Consider the following 17,644-nt stretch of genomic DNA (forward strand, 5'->3'; position numbering starts at 1 on the left):
ATCAACTGAGACCCAGTGTCTTTATTTCACATGAACTGCCATCAAGATGGGTCTGCCTTTTACAATATTTACAGTGAATATTTTGTTTTCATTCCAACCAAATTTGAACTCTTTGTTAAACATTTTCCTGGTGGCTGTGACTCATTCTTCCAGGCCTCTGAGATCATTTATGCTCTTGGTTTGGCTCTCAAATAGTTCACACCTGTTGGGTTATTTGCACACTTGATCAGTCTAATCCAGGGATTCTCTACTTGTGGCTTCCAGACCCAGGGATCTAAGATGTGGGAGGGTTTCCTAGAATCTCGGCAAGAAAAAAATTACATCTCTATTTTTATTATCCTCTAACTGAAACTTAGCATTTCCTCCAAGTATGACTGAGCAAAAGCCCCAGTATATTAGCAGTACCTGTGACTTGTCACTGATAGACACCATGGCTATTTTCCTTTCCCACTACAGCTGTAGAAATCTCAGAATATCATTTATGCTCATTACTTTTTTGAAAATGTCAGTAATTATTATACCTGCTGCTAGGTCTTCTTCTTAAGTATTTTTTAAAGCAGCACACATTACTGTATCTTTTATTAACATTTTGGTCAACTTTCAATTGCTTTCCTGTTTTATATACATGTAGTCATAATTGTATATGTGTATATATATTACATATATGTATGTACATATATATGTAATGTTTTTTAAACAGGTTTTAAAACATAATTCTGAGGAAGAATCAGTAGACCTCTCCAGACTGCCAAAGGGGTCCATGGGTCAGCCTCCCTCTAGGCTTCCTGCAGACCTCCATGTTCATGTGGGACCTTAGGTCCCACAGGCAAGGGTCTGGCTTTTGAAGAAACAGAACACTCTGCTGGGCAAAACACGTTAGGAAATGGAATGGGGAGAAGAAGGACAAAAGGGGGGAAGGAAGAAAGGAAATGGGTTGTGGGGGAGCGGGAGGCAAATTTTGACAAAACCCCAAGAAGCCCACTCGCAGCTGTGGAAAACTCAACCTTTATTATTACCTGCCTAGTGCAGGGGATTAAAATAGCATTGAGCTAGATCCATATATTAGTGTAAAAATCTGTGTCTCTCCCCCCCCAAAATGTACAAACCCCAAGTGATTATAGAAAAACCAATGTGGCAGCTACGATAGAGATGTCCAACCCCAGGGCCACAGGCCGTTGCTCTCTGTTTCCCCGCTAATCCCAATACTTATTCCACAGAAACATACAGGCTTGGAGAAGTTCTAGCTACAACACGGCAGGTGGGAGGTGGGGAGGCAGAAGGGTGGGGGTAGGGATCACCCCCAAGTCCAGTGTTTCAGAGGATGGAGGAGGGAAAGGCCAAAGCTGAGGGCAATTCCAGGAGGAGATACAAGGGAACCCCCTTCTCCCTTTCTTGTCCTCCTCACTTCCCAAATTCTCAGCCAGTGGGGTCCAGTGTGTGACGGAAAGAGAGAGGCTGGGGGCAGCAGCCTTCTCTCCAGGTACCAGTGTTGTCCAGTGGGGCCCAGGTGCGCCAGTGGGCCAGGTCCAGTGTCTGCCCTATATCTTCTCCCAGCCTCCCCAAGGGATGGCTCAAGGAGGTCAGAGAGGATCCCATCCACAGGGCCAGCTGGGTGGGCGGCAGGGGCTTCTAGGAGAGGAGCAGGAAGGAGGCATGAGAGCGTGTCCGGGGAAGGGAGGGCATCAGCTCCCTGGCAGGCCCAGCCCACCTTCAGCCACACTGCCTCTCAGAGGTGAAGGGAGGTCAGGAGGGAGAATGGAGTGGGGGTGCCGTAAGCTCCTCTTGTTTAGTGCCACTAGCCTCCCCTGAATCCCCCGGATGGGGGCGGCTGGGTGTTGTGAGTCACACTGTGTTGACCGCATCTTCTGCCAGGAACCGATGCAACTGGGAAAAGGGTGGTCGCTGCTCAGGCTCCCGGCTCCAGCACCGGAGCATCAGCTCATACAGGCTCAGCGGGCAGGCCGGGGGCCGGGACAGGTACACCTGCATTGTGGCAGCATGGATGAAAGGCAGGCAAATGGTCTTTAGTCCCTAAGATGACAGGCTCTGGCCCTTCTGGCCCCTCGGACCCATCTTCCCTCCCCTCTGCTCTCACCTGCCGGCCCTGGTCCCGGAAGAACTCCCCTGCATTCTCGATGACTTGCTCATCAGTGAGCTGTCCAAAGGGCTGGGCCCTGCAGAGCATCAGCACCTCCCATAAGGTGACCCCAAAGGCCCACACGTCACTGGCGGTTGTGAACTTCCCCTGGTGTGTGGTAAGGCAACAGAGGCAGAGAAAGCCATCAGATGACAGAGACCCTCCTCCTCTCCCCACTGGGACCCTGTCCACTCAGCATCACCACCCACCCCACTCACTCCCCCCCCGCCGACACTCCACCCTCCTTAGCTGGCCCTCTTTCCCACAAAGCCCACTCCTCTCCTCTGGCTCTGCCTTCCTTCTGCTGCTCTAGTCCTCGCCTCACCTCTTCCCGTTTCTATCCATCTTTCTTTCCATTTTCTGGTCCTGATTCCCAATCTGTCTCTAGCTTCTTTATCTTCCTTTCTCTCTGCTACCCTGACTCCATCACTCATACTCGATCTTGGCTCCTGGACTGCTCCCCATCACACCATAACTCCCTCTTCCTCAAGTCCCTTGAGACCTTGTAGAACATTAGCCCAAACTTTCACTTTAGTGATGAGGAAGACTGCAGTCCAGGGAAGGCAGGTGACTGAATGAGATCCCAGGGCTCCGAGTGGCAGTCAGTGCTGCCCCAGCCTCCCCTCCCTGCCCACCTCTGTAAGGGCCTCTCACCATAAGGATGCACTCCCAGGCCATCCACCGGATGGGCAGCACCGCCCGGCCCTGCACGCGGTAATAGTCCCCAGCGTAGAGGTTCCGGCTCATGCCAAAGTCGGCGATTTTGATGGTGAAATTTTCCCCAACCAGGCAGTTCCTCGTGGCCAAGTCCCGATGCACAAAGTTGAGTGTGGCCAGATAGCGCATGCCCGAGGCGATCTGGGCCGCCACGTGCAGCAGCATCGGGTAGCTGGGTACGGGAGCCGACAACAGAGGGTCATGGGGCAGCCCTAGACCCGTGCCCACCTCACAGATTGCTGGGAGATGAAGGAGAGCCCGCTTCCCAGGACTGGGTTCTCCCTCTTCCTGGGGCAGAGATGGAAAGTCCAGGTGGAGGCCCACTCAACCTTTCTCTACGCTCATCTGACCCCAAAGAGATACCATGTTTATTATGCTCCCGTCTACACTCAGGGGCAGAGAGAGAGTGAGGGAGAGAGAGCACAGGGCAGTTCCTGACCTGCACCACCCTCACTGTCGTCATCTCCGGCCTTCCTGCCCCTCGAGTTCCAGATGAACACGGCCACGTGTGTCTCATCCCAGGCCCCCTCCTGGAACCTTGCCTGTCTGCCCACCCCGTGCTTCCCCTTTCCCTCTAAGCTGGGGCGAGGGGAGCAGGTGAGACCCCCTTGTGTGTGTACCTGATGGTGGGCCCCTGGGCCGCCTCCCCATCCCCGGGCCCCTCCGTCGCCTTGTCCTCTAGCTGGTGGGCACTGAGGAACTGGTTGAGGTCGCCGTTCTCCATGTAATCGGTTATCATGCAGAGCGGGTCGTCCTGCACACACACACCCAGCAGCCGGATGATGTTTGGGTCCTTCAGCCTCGACATGATCTTCACCTCCTTCAGGAAGTCATTCCTGGAGAAGCAGGGAGAAGGTGGCAGGTCACCGAGGGGCTGCCCTGCAGTTTCTAATCTAGCACCCCTGCACCCCTGCTCACTAGCCCCTAGCCACTCTCCCCACTCTTCCACGTTTCTCTCAATCACTTCTCACTCTTCACCTTCCAGACGCCATCCCTGGTCCTCACCTGGCATTCTTGGTGGCATCTGACCGTAGGATCTTGACTGCTACCAACAAAGGGTGTCCCTTGCGCACACTGAGGGGGAAGTCAAGACTGACTAGATCCTGAGGGCTCTCTACCTCACACAGGTGCACCTAGAGGAAGAAGGCGATTTGCTAGGAGCCTCGAGCTTCACCAAGGTGACAGGGCCAACTGGAACAACACAGCCACGGAGGACAGGCTGCTGGCCAAGGGGAGGCCTGGCTGTGGCGTGCAGCCCCACTACCGACGGCTGGAAAGGAATCCTACTTACCTCCCCAAACTGGCCCTCGCCAAGCTTCTCCTTGAAGCGGAGCCTCGACCGAGGGAAATCCACTCTGGGGGGCCCATCCCCAGCCGCCCCTGGGGGCAGCGCGGGCACAGCATAGGTGTTGCCCCCGGTGACGCCCTGCAGGGTGACAATGTCAGCCTCGGCATAATGGGGGACGCTGTTCTGGGGAGGTGGGGGCAGAAGCGGGGCACCTGGCTTCTCAGGCTCCATATAGTCCCCACTGCAGGCTGGAGGGGTGAGGGAAAGAAGACAGAAAGAGGCATCAAGAACAGCCCCTGAGAGCCAAGGTTCTCCACATCCCCCGCCGCCCAGAGGCCCCATCCCCTGCCTCTCAGGTGGGCGAGAGATGGGGCCTACCCTCCACCTCCTGGTATTCCACCCAGCAGCCTCAAAACAGAGGAGGTGCTGGCATGGGATAAGAGCTGCTAGAGAGCTTTCAAGGCAGTGGAAATGGATAAGCAAAGAAGGTCATGAACTCATGTTCTCTAGGGATCCTAGCACAGTCCAGGACCATGAAAAAGTCTTGGCTGAAAGTGGAATTCCTCTACCCACCACTAGAAGGATGGTCCCAGCCATCTGGTGACTCTCCAGTTTCCAAACCCTTGTCCCACTCACCACCGGCCACTGCCATTCACGTTGCTGGGCTACCCCCTGCTTTCATCCTTTCATCCTCTCTGCCATGGTTACCCAAACCCTCCCTGGCCCAACACACCAAGCTCAGAGACAAGGAGAGACAGGGGCACATGGAGGGAGAAAACAGTGCCTCCCAGCCCGCACAACATGGAATCTACAGACAGGAGAGGAAGCAGAGCTGTCCCCGCTTAGCCCTGGGGAAGGGGCGACAAGAAGGCAACACAGGGGAGAGGAGGAGCAGACGGAAGGGCGGGGGCGGGAGCAGAGAGAGGACACATTGGGGAGAGGGCCTCCTTGCGGCTCTAGAGAGGGGAGTGTGAAGGGGGGATTACAGAGAGCCTGGAGCCACCGCAGCATCCTCCTCTCTGGCTCTGGGAGCTCAAGAGATGGGCGCAACAGGAGGAGGGGAACCAAGCTGAGAACCAGGGAGCTTTCTACTCCTCAGCTCAAGGGAACGGCCTTAAAAAGGACCAAGCAGCAGCAGAACAGCACTATGGGCATAAAAGCTTCTTCCTTGGGAGCTCAGGAGAGCAGAAGAGGCCACAGTCGGGAGAGGAGGGAGAGCAAGGTCTGAGGACTTTCCCTGCCCCAGTAGAGGTACCAGGAGCCTGGCAGAGCCTAGGGGTGGAGGGGCTTACCCTGGGTGTTGGTGGGTTTGGCCCAGGCGGGTGTGGGGGGGCCCGGGCCTCGAGGGGGGCGGGCGTAAGTGGCCAGAAGGAGACGGTAGGCCGGATTGGAGAGCAGCAACGCTGTCGGGAGAAGGAGAGGGGGAAACACGGGGAAGGGGTGAGACTCAAGGCTAGACAGAGGGCGGGCGGGGGGAGACAAGGGGAAGGGATGAGACTCAAGGCTAGACAGACAGGGAGACACAGAACAGGGCAAGACTAGGGTTGATGAGACCGAATGTACTGAGAGAGACTGTGTAAAACAAGGATCTGGAGGGTGCTGGATAACTGGACGGATAGGTGATGGATGGATGAATAGATGATGAATGGACGGGTAGATGGATGGATGAATGTATGTGGATGGATGGAGAGTGAGTGCATGGATAGATGATGAAAGAACAAACAGATGATGAATGGCTAATGAATGGATGATGGATGGACAAATGGATGCATGAGTATATATGGATCGATGGACAAACAGATGGAAAAATGACAGAATGGATATATAAATACAGATAGATGGACAGAATGAACATGGTGAGTCTAGGAGAGGAGAGGAGCCAGGAAGACACAATGAAAAGACACAACAGAGAAGAGAGTGGGGTGTGTGGGAGACACAGTAACAGGATGAGAGCGCTAGGAACTGTGGGAAATTCCGAAGGGAAATTATACGCTAGGGACATGAGTAACGTAGAGGGCTGGGACCAGGGACACAGAAATAAAAAAATGAGTTGAAACTGGGAAAGACAGTTTGGTAAAGGAAAAGAAAGGAACGGTAAAGGAGAGAGGAAAGGACACACTAGGAAGACAGGCAGAGGATGGAGGTGGGACTGGAAAAAGGCAGGTCTTACCCGAGCTGTTGGGGACACTGGGAGCAGAGTGGGGTGGATTCCCACGAGGCCGTGGCTCCTGATAAGGGGGTGGCTCTCGGGGGCCTGGGCGGTTGTTGATGAGGATGGTATCCCCGGGGACAGAGAGATGAACCGTCAGCTCCTCTTCTAATACCCTACGCTCGGCCTTGTCGTGGGGAACAGGAAACATTAAGCGCAGCTACTGCTCAGCTGTTTGTTAAATGCTCTACACGTGTGCCCTCCTTCAGGCCTCACTACAGGCCTGTATTGTGTCTACTATTACTCCATCTCACCGGCAAAGAAACAGGCTTCGGTGCATTTAAGTCCCACAATGTGGTTCCAACCCAAATCCTACCAGTTCATAACTATCAACTTTAACGCGTTATCACCACCACTGGACTCTCGCCCAGAAGATGTGGGCAGGGGTGGTGGTGTGCCCCACTTCTTCCAGTCGCCCCTCTAGCTCCACTCGCCACCTTTTCCCACTGGGCTTCTGCCCCAAGAGGTTGATGTGTGGGCCACATCAGCGGGCTGGGTCTGGGTTGGCCAGAGAGGGTCCCCAGCAGGAGTCTGGAGAACAGGCAGGAAGTGAGATCAGGGAGTTTAGCCTCCCAGCCTCACCCCAAGGGATGGACCCAGGTGAGCCGCCTCCCGGCACCCATGTCCATTGCCTGACTCAGGCACCCTGTCCACACTCCTCCTAGATTCCTCCTGGGTTCCCGTCACTGCCTCTTCCTCTCACCCACAGGCCCAGGGATGAGGGCAGCACTGCGGTGAGCAGGCCCTAGGAACTGCACTGCTTCTGATTTACATACCCCCTGCCCAAGTCTCTTGATGTGGGCTTCTTACTAAGCCTCTCTCTAATTATTCTCATTCGACTGCGCTCTGTGGTCCCTGCTGGACCCCGAACTAACACGGGAGCCCCACTCTCTGCCCCCACATCCCACCCGTCCCCCCATCGCCCACCTTGCTGAGGAGCCGGCGCCAGTGCAGCCGCCATAGCATGAGGGCAATGATGAGCAGCAGCAGCAGGATGATGGCCACCAGGCAGCCAATGAGGATGGCGGTCGGGCTCCCCTCGGCCTTGGCCACAGGCTGCTGGCCCCTGGGCTCCAGCTCTGGCGGGGGGAGCACAAGGGTCAGGACCATGGGAGACCCCCCACCCATGCTGCGGGGGCCCCAGGGACGACTGGTGGCACAGGACCCACACGCCTTTAAGGGGGTCCGAGGGCGGCTCACCCAAGCTGCTGAAGTTTGTGGGAGGGGGGCCGGGTGGCCACCAGGGGGCTGGTGGGAAGGTGCCCCCCAAAGCCAGGGAGGAGTCATTCACAACATCTAGGGAGAAGGGAGAAAAAAGAGGGAGTCAGATAAGGGGGCAACCAAAGGGAGGCACACATGCACGAGAGCCAGGAATGATCTGCTGTTTGGTTAGAAGCAGGAGCAGGGCTTCCCTGGTGGCTCAGCAGTAAAGAATCTACCTGCAATGCAGGAGACCAGGGTTTGATCCCTGGGTCAGGAAGATCCACTGGAGAAGGGAATGGCAACCCACTCCAGTATTCTTGCCTAGGAAATCCCATGGACAGAGGAGCCTGCTGGGCTGCAGTCCACGGGGTCTCAAAAGAGACACGACTGAACAACTAAACAACAGGCAGCGGGGCTAATACTCAGTGTATGCAGCAACCCACTGGGAAGGGTGGTAGAATAGGATCCTGGAGGGTTGTGGCTGTGGTAGGTGTTAACCTTTTAGTTGCTGGATTGTGGGGAGAAGCTGGACTCAGGGGGAGCCCAGGGTGGGGCTCAGGAGGCTCAGAGAAGAGGCTACTTCTCAAACAGCACAGAATATTTCAATATTTTAACAACCACAGTCATACTGCTCACGATCAGTCAAGAGTGAGGAGCTCATAAAGGAAAGACTGAGATAGGCAGGGAGAAATGGGGAAGAGGGGTTCAAATTAGTTAGGGCCCCCTGCTGGGTTCAATCCCTTGGTTGGGAAGATCCCCTAGAGAAGAAGATGGCAACCCACTCCAGTGTTCTTGCCTGGAGAATCCCATGGACAGAGGAGCCTGGTGGGCTACAGTCCAAGGGGTCGCAAGGAGTCAGACTCGACTGGGTGACTAAGCACAGCCCTGCTTGGAAAGGCTCATTGCTGCCAAGAATGACTATTTGGGGTCACTACGGGTTAGCAATCCCAGGGGCCTGGAACTGGGCAGAGACCAGGGGCTTACCGGAAATGAAGGAGATTTCGCTGAAGAGTAGCCAGGGCCCCGCAAAGAGAAAGCGGCATTGCAGGAAGCGGCCCATGCGGCCGCCCAGGGGCACTGACACAGTCCGGGCTCTGGGGTCCCCCAGGCTGCCCCCCAGAGCATGGCGCACGGGCTCCCCCTCCCAGGCCATGGCCGGGCCCCTCTTGAAGCGACACTCCACCCCACCAGGCAGGCGGGCTCCCAGCGTGTGCATGTTGTTGCAGTGGACCTGGGGGAAAGGGAGGAGGGACACAAGGTCAAGGCCAGGAGAGCCCAAGCGAGCACCCCGGGGCACCCAGCCTGGTCTCAGAGCCCTTCCTGGGAGCTGGCCGCGCCCACCTGCATGGCCTGGAAGGCCCTCAGGCAAGGAGAGCCCAAGCGGGCACCCCAGGGAACCCAGCGTGGTCTCAGAGCCCTTCCTGGGAGCTGGCCGCACCCACCTGCATGGCCTGGAAGGCCCTCAGCCGCTCAAACTCAAACTCCATCTCCACGTAGCCACTGGGGAAGCTGTGGTTGCTCCAGCCCACATAGTCGTAGCCCGGCCAGACCCGTAGCTCCTGGCTCTTCCTAAAGTCATCCAGCCCCACCACACCATCTGCCAGTTGGCCCAGCCCTCCGTACTGCAGCCTGGCAAGCAGGGGGCCGAGGAAGAAGAGGTTGGAAGAGAAGAAAGTGTCACCTGTCTGCGTGCTCTACAGCCCTGCTTCCCAGTGATCTGGCCAGCCTGGCCCAGCAACCCCCTCACCCTCGCCCCAGCCTCACACAGCTCTCTCTTCTCCACACCCGGGGAGGAGGGTGGGGTGGAGCACCTTGCAGTCACATGTTACACAAAGGCTCCGCCTCTAAGGGACATCGCTCAACCCACAATGTGTGTATTTACTGTGACGATTTACAATGGAGCTAAGTGTCTTCGCCTTTTCCTAATTCGCACCAAGTATCACATGAGCTAGTGGTCACCCTGCTACCCCTCAATCCTGGTCCTGTCCCTGGAGGCCCCACCCAAGCCATGCCTCTCTGCAGTTCCGCCCTCTCCCTGCCCAGACAGCTAACCACACCCCTGCCCCACCCACCCCATCCACCCTCCCACCCCAGGCTCCGTGTCCTGCGGGGCCCGCTTCTTTCACCCGCCAACAGTGTGCGTGGTATATCCATCGTAGGTGGAGTCATTGAGGTGCACGGCCTCAGATAAGTACATCGTCTGCCCCACAGGGGCCGTGTAAGACAGGAGTCCATCTGGGGTGGGGGTAGGAGGGGCGTTAGGGGCACAGAACCTCTAGCCTCCCTCCCCCACCCCTGTGTCAGGCTTGGGTGGGTTTCAGGCCCCTCTCTCAAGTGCTGCCATAGGCCACTGGCATGGCAGAGGCAATGCTTGCCTGTCCCCTCCTCACTCATAGGGACAGCTTCCCAACAGGAGAGAGGATCCTTGACGCCTCGCTCCCCTGTCCCCGCTCCCCCATCCGCAGGACAGGAATGAATTCTTGGGGTCTGAACACTCACCCTTCCAGAGGCAGCCATAGAGCTCCACCCGCAGACACACGCTCATGACCCGGTCTGCCCGGGGATAGAAGCGAACCAGTCGGGCCACCATGGGGGGCCCAAGGTCCTTCAGCACCACTCCCCCAGGATCCTCATTACCTAAGATCACCTGTGGGCCAGGACATGGGATAGATGAGAGAAGAAGGCTCCAGATCAGATCTAACTTCCCAGCCACCAGTGGCTTCCTGGCCCAGCCCATAGTGGTCACAGAGAGACCCACAAAGGGTGGCACCAAGCACCCGGGGCCGTGGAGTACAGCCGGGCCTTCAATAAGTCAAGGGGCTGCAGCAGAGCCCTCTGACACCCCTCCCAGCCTGACCGTCTGTCCTGACCTCCAGCGTCAGCTCTCCCATCCCTTCCTTGCCTGGCTCTGCTCATCCTGTTGTGCCCGGATTCCACCCAGGCCCTCGCAGCTCTGCACCCCTGCTCTGGCTTCCCTCTTCCGTCACCCCAATCCCTCTGTTCACTCAGCAGCCACTGGCTGAGCACTTACTCTGCACCAGCCAGGCACAGCCTCTAGGGGGTGAGCATCCATCCCTCCCCTGTAGAGTCCAAGAGGAGAGGCAGCTCTACAAGCAAGAGGCAGCAGGAGGTGGGGAGTCCAAAAAGGCTCTGAGGAGGTGATATCTTGGGGGAGAACTGAATGGAGGGAGGAAAGCCTGGGCACAGCTGGGGAGAGAGAACTTTCCAGGCACAGAGACTGGCAAGTGAAGGTATCTTGAGACAGTGGGGTGAGCCCTAGAATGTTCCAGGAACAGCAAGAAAATCAGCATGGCCTGTATGAACAGGGAGAGGACTAAGGGGTGTGGACAAGAGCCAGCCTGGGCTGAGCTTCTGCACCCAGGAGGGAGCTCAGCTTTTGTGCTGGCGGGGAGGAAAGCCAGCAGAGGGAGTGAGCCAGGCATGAGGCATCTGCTTGGCATTTTCTCAGGCACCCTGGATGTAGCCTCCAGGTGGAGATGACTTCAGGAAAGAAAGAAGCAAGGAGAGCCATTTGGAGACTATTGCATTCGTCTAAGCAGGGGATGGTGGGGCCTGGCCTGGGGCAGTAGAGATGGATGTGCTAAGAAGTGAGCAGATTTCAGGAAATATCATGGAGGCAGAACAGACTTGCCTTGCTGATGCTTTAAAGTAGGAGGTGGAAAGAATAGAGGAATCAGGGATAGCATCTTAGCTTACAGTGGTACCATTTCCTGAGTTAGAGAATGCTGGAGGCGGAGGAGGTTTGGGGTGGGAATGGGGATCAAGTTCAGCCTGAGAAGTTTATGGTAAGTTTGAGAAGCCTATTACACATCTAGGTGGGAAGTGGTCAGGTTTGCAACACTTGATGGAGCTCAGGGGAGATGCCCAGGCTAGAGAGGGCACACACTGCAGAGTCATTAGTGTACAGCACACAGCTGGGGCACAGAGGGGACCTAGACTTCCGGGGCTATCCCCCCAGCCTCACCTCCTGGCCCCAGCGGTCCCTCCAGTCCATCCAGCGGTGGCCGTCCCGGGAGTAACGCAGTCGGTAGCTGGGAGAGAACTCCTTGCCCAGGCCCCCTGCGTGCCGTCCCTGGGTGCCTACCAGTGCCACCAGGTGCAGCCGCCGCAGGTCCACCTGGAGGTATTCCTCCTCCTTGGGGAACACCGGCCCTGCAGGGCACCAGGCGCCATCTCCGTCGCTGCTTTCAAGCCTGGGAGGGGGCAGGAGGTCACAGGGGATACCTGGCCCTAGGTCTGCCTCTGTCTCCAGTATTTAATCCCCACCCAGACACTTGAAACTGGGCCGGGGGGTTGCCATTGGCATTGGCCCTCTCAGAAGCCTCTTGACTTGGTCAGAGGGCTGGAAGCACAAGCAGCAGCCCCAGGGGTTGCCCTCTGGGACAGCCCCAGGTGTGCTAGGTACCTGCTGTGGCGAGCGGCGGTGGAGTCTGACCAGGAGCTGGAGGCAGAGATGTCACCATCTGGGATGGTCCGGTCCTGCATGCCCAGGGCATAGCGGCACTTGGCTGGGTGAACACAGGCATATGGAGGGTCAAGGCCACCGACTCAGTCTCCCAAGCCCCATCCATCAGGGACCCAACAGCCAGTCTCCTCACCAGGGTCAAAATGTCCCTTCATGTCAGCATCTCCAGTTGCCACCAAGAGCAGCAGCAGTAGAAATGAAAGGGCCCCTGGTCCCATTGCTCCAGATCCCTTGGGCCTATGGGGGCGGGGGCAGCATCTCTGCAAGGGACATAAGGGTGGGGGGAAGGTTAGTGTAAGGGCAATCAGGGAGACTGGCTCACGGCCAACAGCATGGGAGAGACAGAATGGATTGCTCTGGGGATAACTGGAGCAAAATGACCACAACAGTCGCTGTTTAACAGCATCAGCGGTATTTTTAGAATGCTCCCCATGTGCCAGACACAGAGCTAAACGCTGGTTTCCCTCCCCACTTAGGAGACCAGAATTCTCAAACAAGTGGGGGACCCCAGCACTTCCCGATCGCAGTGCCCGCCACAGCCATGCTGGCCCCTGACCCAGCAGCTTCAGCAACACCTGGGTGCTTGGCGAAATGCAGACTCTCAGACCCACACAATCAGAATCTGCATTTTAATGCAATCCCCAGGTGACCTGTGCCTGTTACAGCTCAAGAATCCTGGGTCTTCCTCACTGGGCCCCAGGCAGCTTGCCCCACCCCACCCCTGAAAACCATTTCAACTACAATTCCTTATGAACCCAGGTACCTACCCTCCCCAGCCTCAGTCCCAGGCCCAGAGCCAGACCAAATTATCTTGACCTGTCTTCTTCCCAGCAGAGGTCAGCACTCAGTTCTCCAGGCTGTGGAATTCTTTGGGACTCCTAGTACCACCCCTCCTACCTTTACCCTCTCTGCCATCAGGTCCCCTCTGCCTGCTCTGCCTTCCCTTCCTAAGATCTTGACATCCTATTCCCCCAGTTCCAGTTTCTGAAGAGGGCTGCCTCAGAAGGAAGAGCCCAGGGCAGAGGGAAAGGCTGAGTTGCCTTGGAGATGAGGGCGGTTCTAAAGACAGGGAAGCCAGGTCACCCCAGGAGGTTGGAGGAGTGGGGGGACACTCCCCCATCCCTTTGTCCTCCTCCAGCTGCTCCCACAATGCTCTAGGGCAGGAATGTAAGAGGCAGCTGAGACCCCCACAGCTCTGCTGCAGCAGCAGCTGAGGGGCTACTGAGTTGTGGGGGGACCCAGCTATCAAAAGAGAGCTGGAACCAGAAGCATCACACCTGGTCCCTTGGGGGTCAGGGAGCCAACACCCAGAGCAGACTGCCGGAGCCCCAGGCAGGCAGCCTGGCGTTCCTGGGTGCTGCTCTCCACCCCCCACCTCCCCAGGGAACAGCGGGGCCCTTGTTCCCCTGAGTAACCTTCATGCCTACCCCAGATGAGTCATCGCAGCCAGACGGAGCAAGCAAGAGGAGCCTGGGGCAGAGATACAAAGACAGGCAGAGGAAAGAAGGCAGGGGGAGACAGGGCGAGAAACACAAAGCAAGAGGTAAACAGAGCAGGCTTCGAAGCGCAGGGCACAGAGCCAAGCGGAGAAATGCACAGAGGCGTCTGGGGCAATCTGTTCTCTGACACCCTGTCACCCCACTTCTCTCCACTGGGTCAGAAGCACCAAGGACAGGCCCAGAAGACCTTTCCCAACCCCATCACAACCAATTACAAGTCAGGGGCTGGAACACTCTGCTGCAAGCCCATCACCCTCTTCTCCCAACCCCCAACCCCGACTCCAGACAACACCCACAGAGCTCTGTACACACACACACACACACATACACACGTGGTCACTCAAACTTAGAGAGCCAGATGTAAACACTGGGGTTAGATGTAGGGTACACGCACACACATACACAAACCTCTGTCTCACAGACTTCCAGAGAGTCTCATAAATCCATTACATACATAGACATCGCCCCAACCCGGGGCAAATACAGACACTTGTGCACACATCAGCTCCATCCACACCTCTGCATTCTTTCAAGTCCACTTAGTGACTAGCCATCCTCCGACACCTGTGAACCTGACATGATAGACATGTTCCTATGATCAGAGGACAGTGTGAGACACACACACTCGGGTCCCCGGGCACAGGATCCCAAGTGAACTGCAGCCCACCCACTAATACTCAAGGTGACCATAAGGAAGTCAAGAGAGTGGGGAACAGAAGGAAACTTGGGTGGCTGGAGTGACGATAAGAAAAGCCATTTCTCTGCTTTCCCATAGGCTCAGCTTTCACCTGTCTCCACTGTACCACTCAATTCTGGGCACACCTATGTGCCAAAAGCAACAGTGAGTCTGGCTGGGGGTGGAGGTGCTGGAAAGGAATGTCCACCAGCAGGGGACCTGTAGGGTGAAGGCTGGAGAGGAGGGAGTAGGGGAGGGACACTGAGGATGGTGCTCACTGGGCAATGACAGTATCTCCTGGCAGAACCAGCTGACCATCCAGCCTGAATGAGCGCCTGTCGCTGGCAGGTTAGGGTGTCAGGCCCTCTCTCTGCTGGCCTGAGGCCAGGCTGCCCAACTGGGAGCTGGCTGGGTGAGCAGGCTTAACAGTGAGTAGATGCCCGCAGAGACTGGCCCAGTGGGAGGACAGGCCCACTTCTCCAGGAAGTTGGGAGATGATGGGGGGCGGGGGGAACATATGAACACCTGTTTTCCTGGGGTGCAGTTCCTTCCAGACTGAGTTAGGGGGTCCTTCCTCAAGACTGGAACACACTTTCTAGGAGGTCAGGGGTCCCCCCACTCCCCCGGCCCCCCGCCCGCATTTTCCGAGCAGTAAGCCAGAGCGCTGGGGAGGCGGGCAGGGACTGACTTAGCAACGCTGGACAACCAAGTCCAGCCCGGGAACGTCCTGCCTCCCGCCCAGGCCCTCATCCTTGGGCCACCGTACGCCCCCGGAGTCCCGGGCCGCCGCCCTCGCCCCTCCACCCCGCCGGGGTCCTCCCGCCGCTCTCCCTACCTCTCATCGCTCTTCGCCGCAGACCCGGGCGTCCGACCCCGAAGCGGGGCCTCCTCGGCGGCGGCGGCGGCGGCGGCGGCGGCGGCGGGGCGCGGGGAGGGGGAGGCGGAGGGAGCCAAGAGCCGGGAGCGCGAGGCGCCGGCGGGGCTCGGGTGTCGGGAGGCGGCTCCCGCGAGCAGCTGTCGGGGGCCTGTTCCGGGGAGAGGAGCCAGGGCTGGGGCGGCTCGAGCCCAGGCGCCGCCTCCCCCTCCCCGCTCCCCCGCTCCGCCGGCTCTCCGCGCGCCCGGGCCGCGGCCCTCCCTTCCCCCGCCCGGGCCGGACCGTCCCCGCCTGCCGCTCCCACGCCCGGCGCCGCCCTCCGGGCCCCGCGCTCCCCTCCACCCCGCCACGCCCACCCGCATTCCCCCGCGCGCCGCGGCCTCCCCCAGGTAACCAGCTCGGCTCGCCCACCCCTCTCCACCCGCCCATGGCCCACCCCCCGGAGCCCCACAAAGGAGGATCGCCGCAGCGAGGGCCAGCTGTGGACCGCTCAGGGCCTCCCTCTCTCCCTGCCCCCACGACGGGATGGCCCCCCGTTCCACCCACCCACCCCCCTTTTCTGGGCTCAGTTCCTAGAGAGGGAGGTGAAGGGGAGCAGCCCCAGGGCACAGGGAAGGAGCGCGTTCCCACAGGCCCGGCGCTGCGCCGGAGTTTGAATGGGGGAAGGGAGCGGGGCTCACCTGTCCAACCCGGCCTCCTAGACCTACTCTTTTCACATCACCAGGCTCGGCTTCTCTCTGACTGCTCTGAGTCTCCGGTCCTCTACACCCAGCCCAGCCTGAGGGCTGGCTCCTCCTCTCCCAGCCCCTTCCTCGACTTCCACCCTCCAGTTCCCCGCCATAAGCCAGCAAGGCCCTTCCCAGTCTCTCTCAAGGACCTTAGCGTCCAGACTCCGAGGCCCTGGTTCCCCTGGCTACCTGCTCAAAGCCTCGGCGTCCTCCTCAGGGCAGGGCCCCCTCAGGCCCAGGCAGCTCTGACCCTGGTGGGGTCGGAAGGTCTGATCGCTGGCAAGGACAGGCCTGGACAGGTGAGCGGCGGGGGTGAGGAGGAGGACAGAAAGGCAAAGAGAAAATCACACAGTCAAAAAGGAGCGGTATAGAGAAGTTGGGTGCCAAGAGACGAGTAAACAGATCCAGTGTGAGAGAAAGAGCAGAGAGCTGCTGGGTGAGGTGGGCAGGACACAAGAGCTGTGCGGGGAGGTGTTCCACCCCATTCAGGGGCTACCAGGGGCCCACCACCTCTCTCCACACCCCACACCTGCCAATCACCTGCAGGGTAGGGTGGGGCTTCACGCCACTGCAGATCTCTGCCCCATTGCACCTCACAGCAGGTAGATAGAAACTCACCCTACGTGCAGACCCAGACAACAGTCCCAAGAAAGAAACACGACGTCCCGGATAAGTACACAAGGGCACTACCAGGAAGAGATGGGCCCTTGGGAGAGGCGAAGGCACACATGGGCACGTACTGCAACCCCGGGTCAACCCACAAACCTTCGGGAACCCCAACTGCTAAGGGACTCACTAACAAACAGCCCCGTAGAATTGTCTCTCCGTCCCCTCCCACCAAAGCCCCAGGTTTCCCCGGCGTACTTTCCCCCTCCGGAGTCGGCCGCAGGGGAATCTGGGCCCGGAGAGGCAGGGCCGGGGGTGGGGCCCGCCGGGGGTGGGGCCAAGGTTTCCCGGGTAACCTCACCTGGGTGGACTCTCGGCCCCTCCTTCCCGGGGCTGTTGCTCCCGGGAAGCCCCGGGCGGGCAGCCGGGCTGAACTGCCGCCAGATCCCTCAGGGAAGGAGCCACAGCCCTCACACCCCAGTGGGACATTCCACACCCCAGGCGCACGCTGACCCTGGCCACGTGGCATGGCGGTGCCAGACCGAGGAGTCCACTGCAGAGAGTCAAAGAAACCATAGACTCCTGAAACCCTTGCTCCCTCTTGTCCCCCAGGAGACATTCCTAGTTGGTGATGCCCACCTCATCCCAGCCCAGAGCTAAAGGAGTGGGAGGGATGCGGGACTGGGGCCCAGTGGAGTCAAGTGACAGCGGAGAGGGGGCTGGAGCCGGCTGGAATGCAAGGCTCTGAGCCGAGACTCTCAGGGGCCAGAGAGGGAAGTCCCTGCCATCCAGGCCCCCAGAGTAGTACCCAAGACCGAGTGTATCCACACACCTAGTGTATCCGCACAGCCGTCGGTGGTCCCCAGAGCCCGCCCACGTCTCCTGAATCACTCCCAACTCCAGTAGGCCCCCATGTCCTCCTGAGCCCCCAGAGGACCCTCTAACCCTCCTCCCTCCATCCTTCCATTCTGGGCTTCCCTCCCCTTCAAGCCAATGGCCTCCTGCTGCCCAGGAAAGCGGAGGAACAGCTGGGGAAAATGTGAGGAGAAGCACGTAGGAGAGAGCAGCTCTGGCCTGAAGACCACCGGGCCACTACAGGGAAGCCCAGCAGGACCAGTGAGAGACAGGATGGGCCCTCCACACAAGTCGCTGTCCCCTTCCTGGGAGAGGCAGCTGCCTCTGGGACAAGCAGGCTGGGTCAGCAGCTGGGGAGAGCGAGAA

At 58.4% G+C, this 17,644-nt stretch overlaps 1 protein-coding gene across 1 annotated transcript; it reads right to left on the minus strand.

Moving 5' to 3' along the window:
* Positions 1-989: 989 nt before the first annotated feature.
* DDR1 (discoidin domain receptor tyrosine kinase 1) lies at positions 990-15,104 on the minus strand. Its single transcript, NM_001076012.2, has 18 exons — positions 15,051-15,104; positions 12,174-12,300; positions 11,981-12,083; positions 11,540-11,768; positions 10,054-10,201; positions 9,688-9,789; positions 8,997-9,190; positions 8,539-8,785; positions 7,552-7,647; positions 7,279-7,430; positions 6,313-6,478; positions 5,435-5,545; positions 4,146-4,390; positions 3,860-3,987; positions 3,475-3,690; positions 2,792-3,026; positions 2,096-2,245; positions 990-1,983 (listed from the first exon to the last, which is right to left on the minus strand). Exons 2-18 carry the CDS (start codon positions 12,256-12,258, stop codon positions 1,843-1,845), a joined length of 2,748 nt encoding a protein of 915 aa, NP_001069480.2. The 5' UTR covers positions 12,259-12,300; positions 15,051-15,104; the 3' UTR covers positions 990-1,842.
* Positions 15,105-17,644: the final 2,540 nt, after the last annotated feature.

Source organism: Bos taurus, chromosome 23 (assembly GCF_002263795.3).
Source record: "Bos taurus isolate L1 Dominette 01449 registration number 42190680 breed Hereford chromosome 23, ARS-UCD2.0, whole genome shotgun sequence".
Classification (NCBI taxonomy): Eukaryota; Metazoa; Chordata; class Mammalia; order Artiodactyla; family Bovidae; genus Bos; species Bos taurus.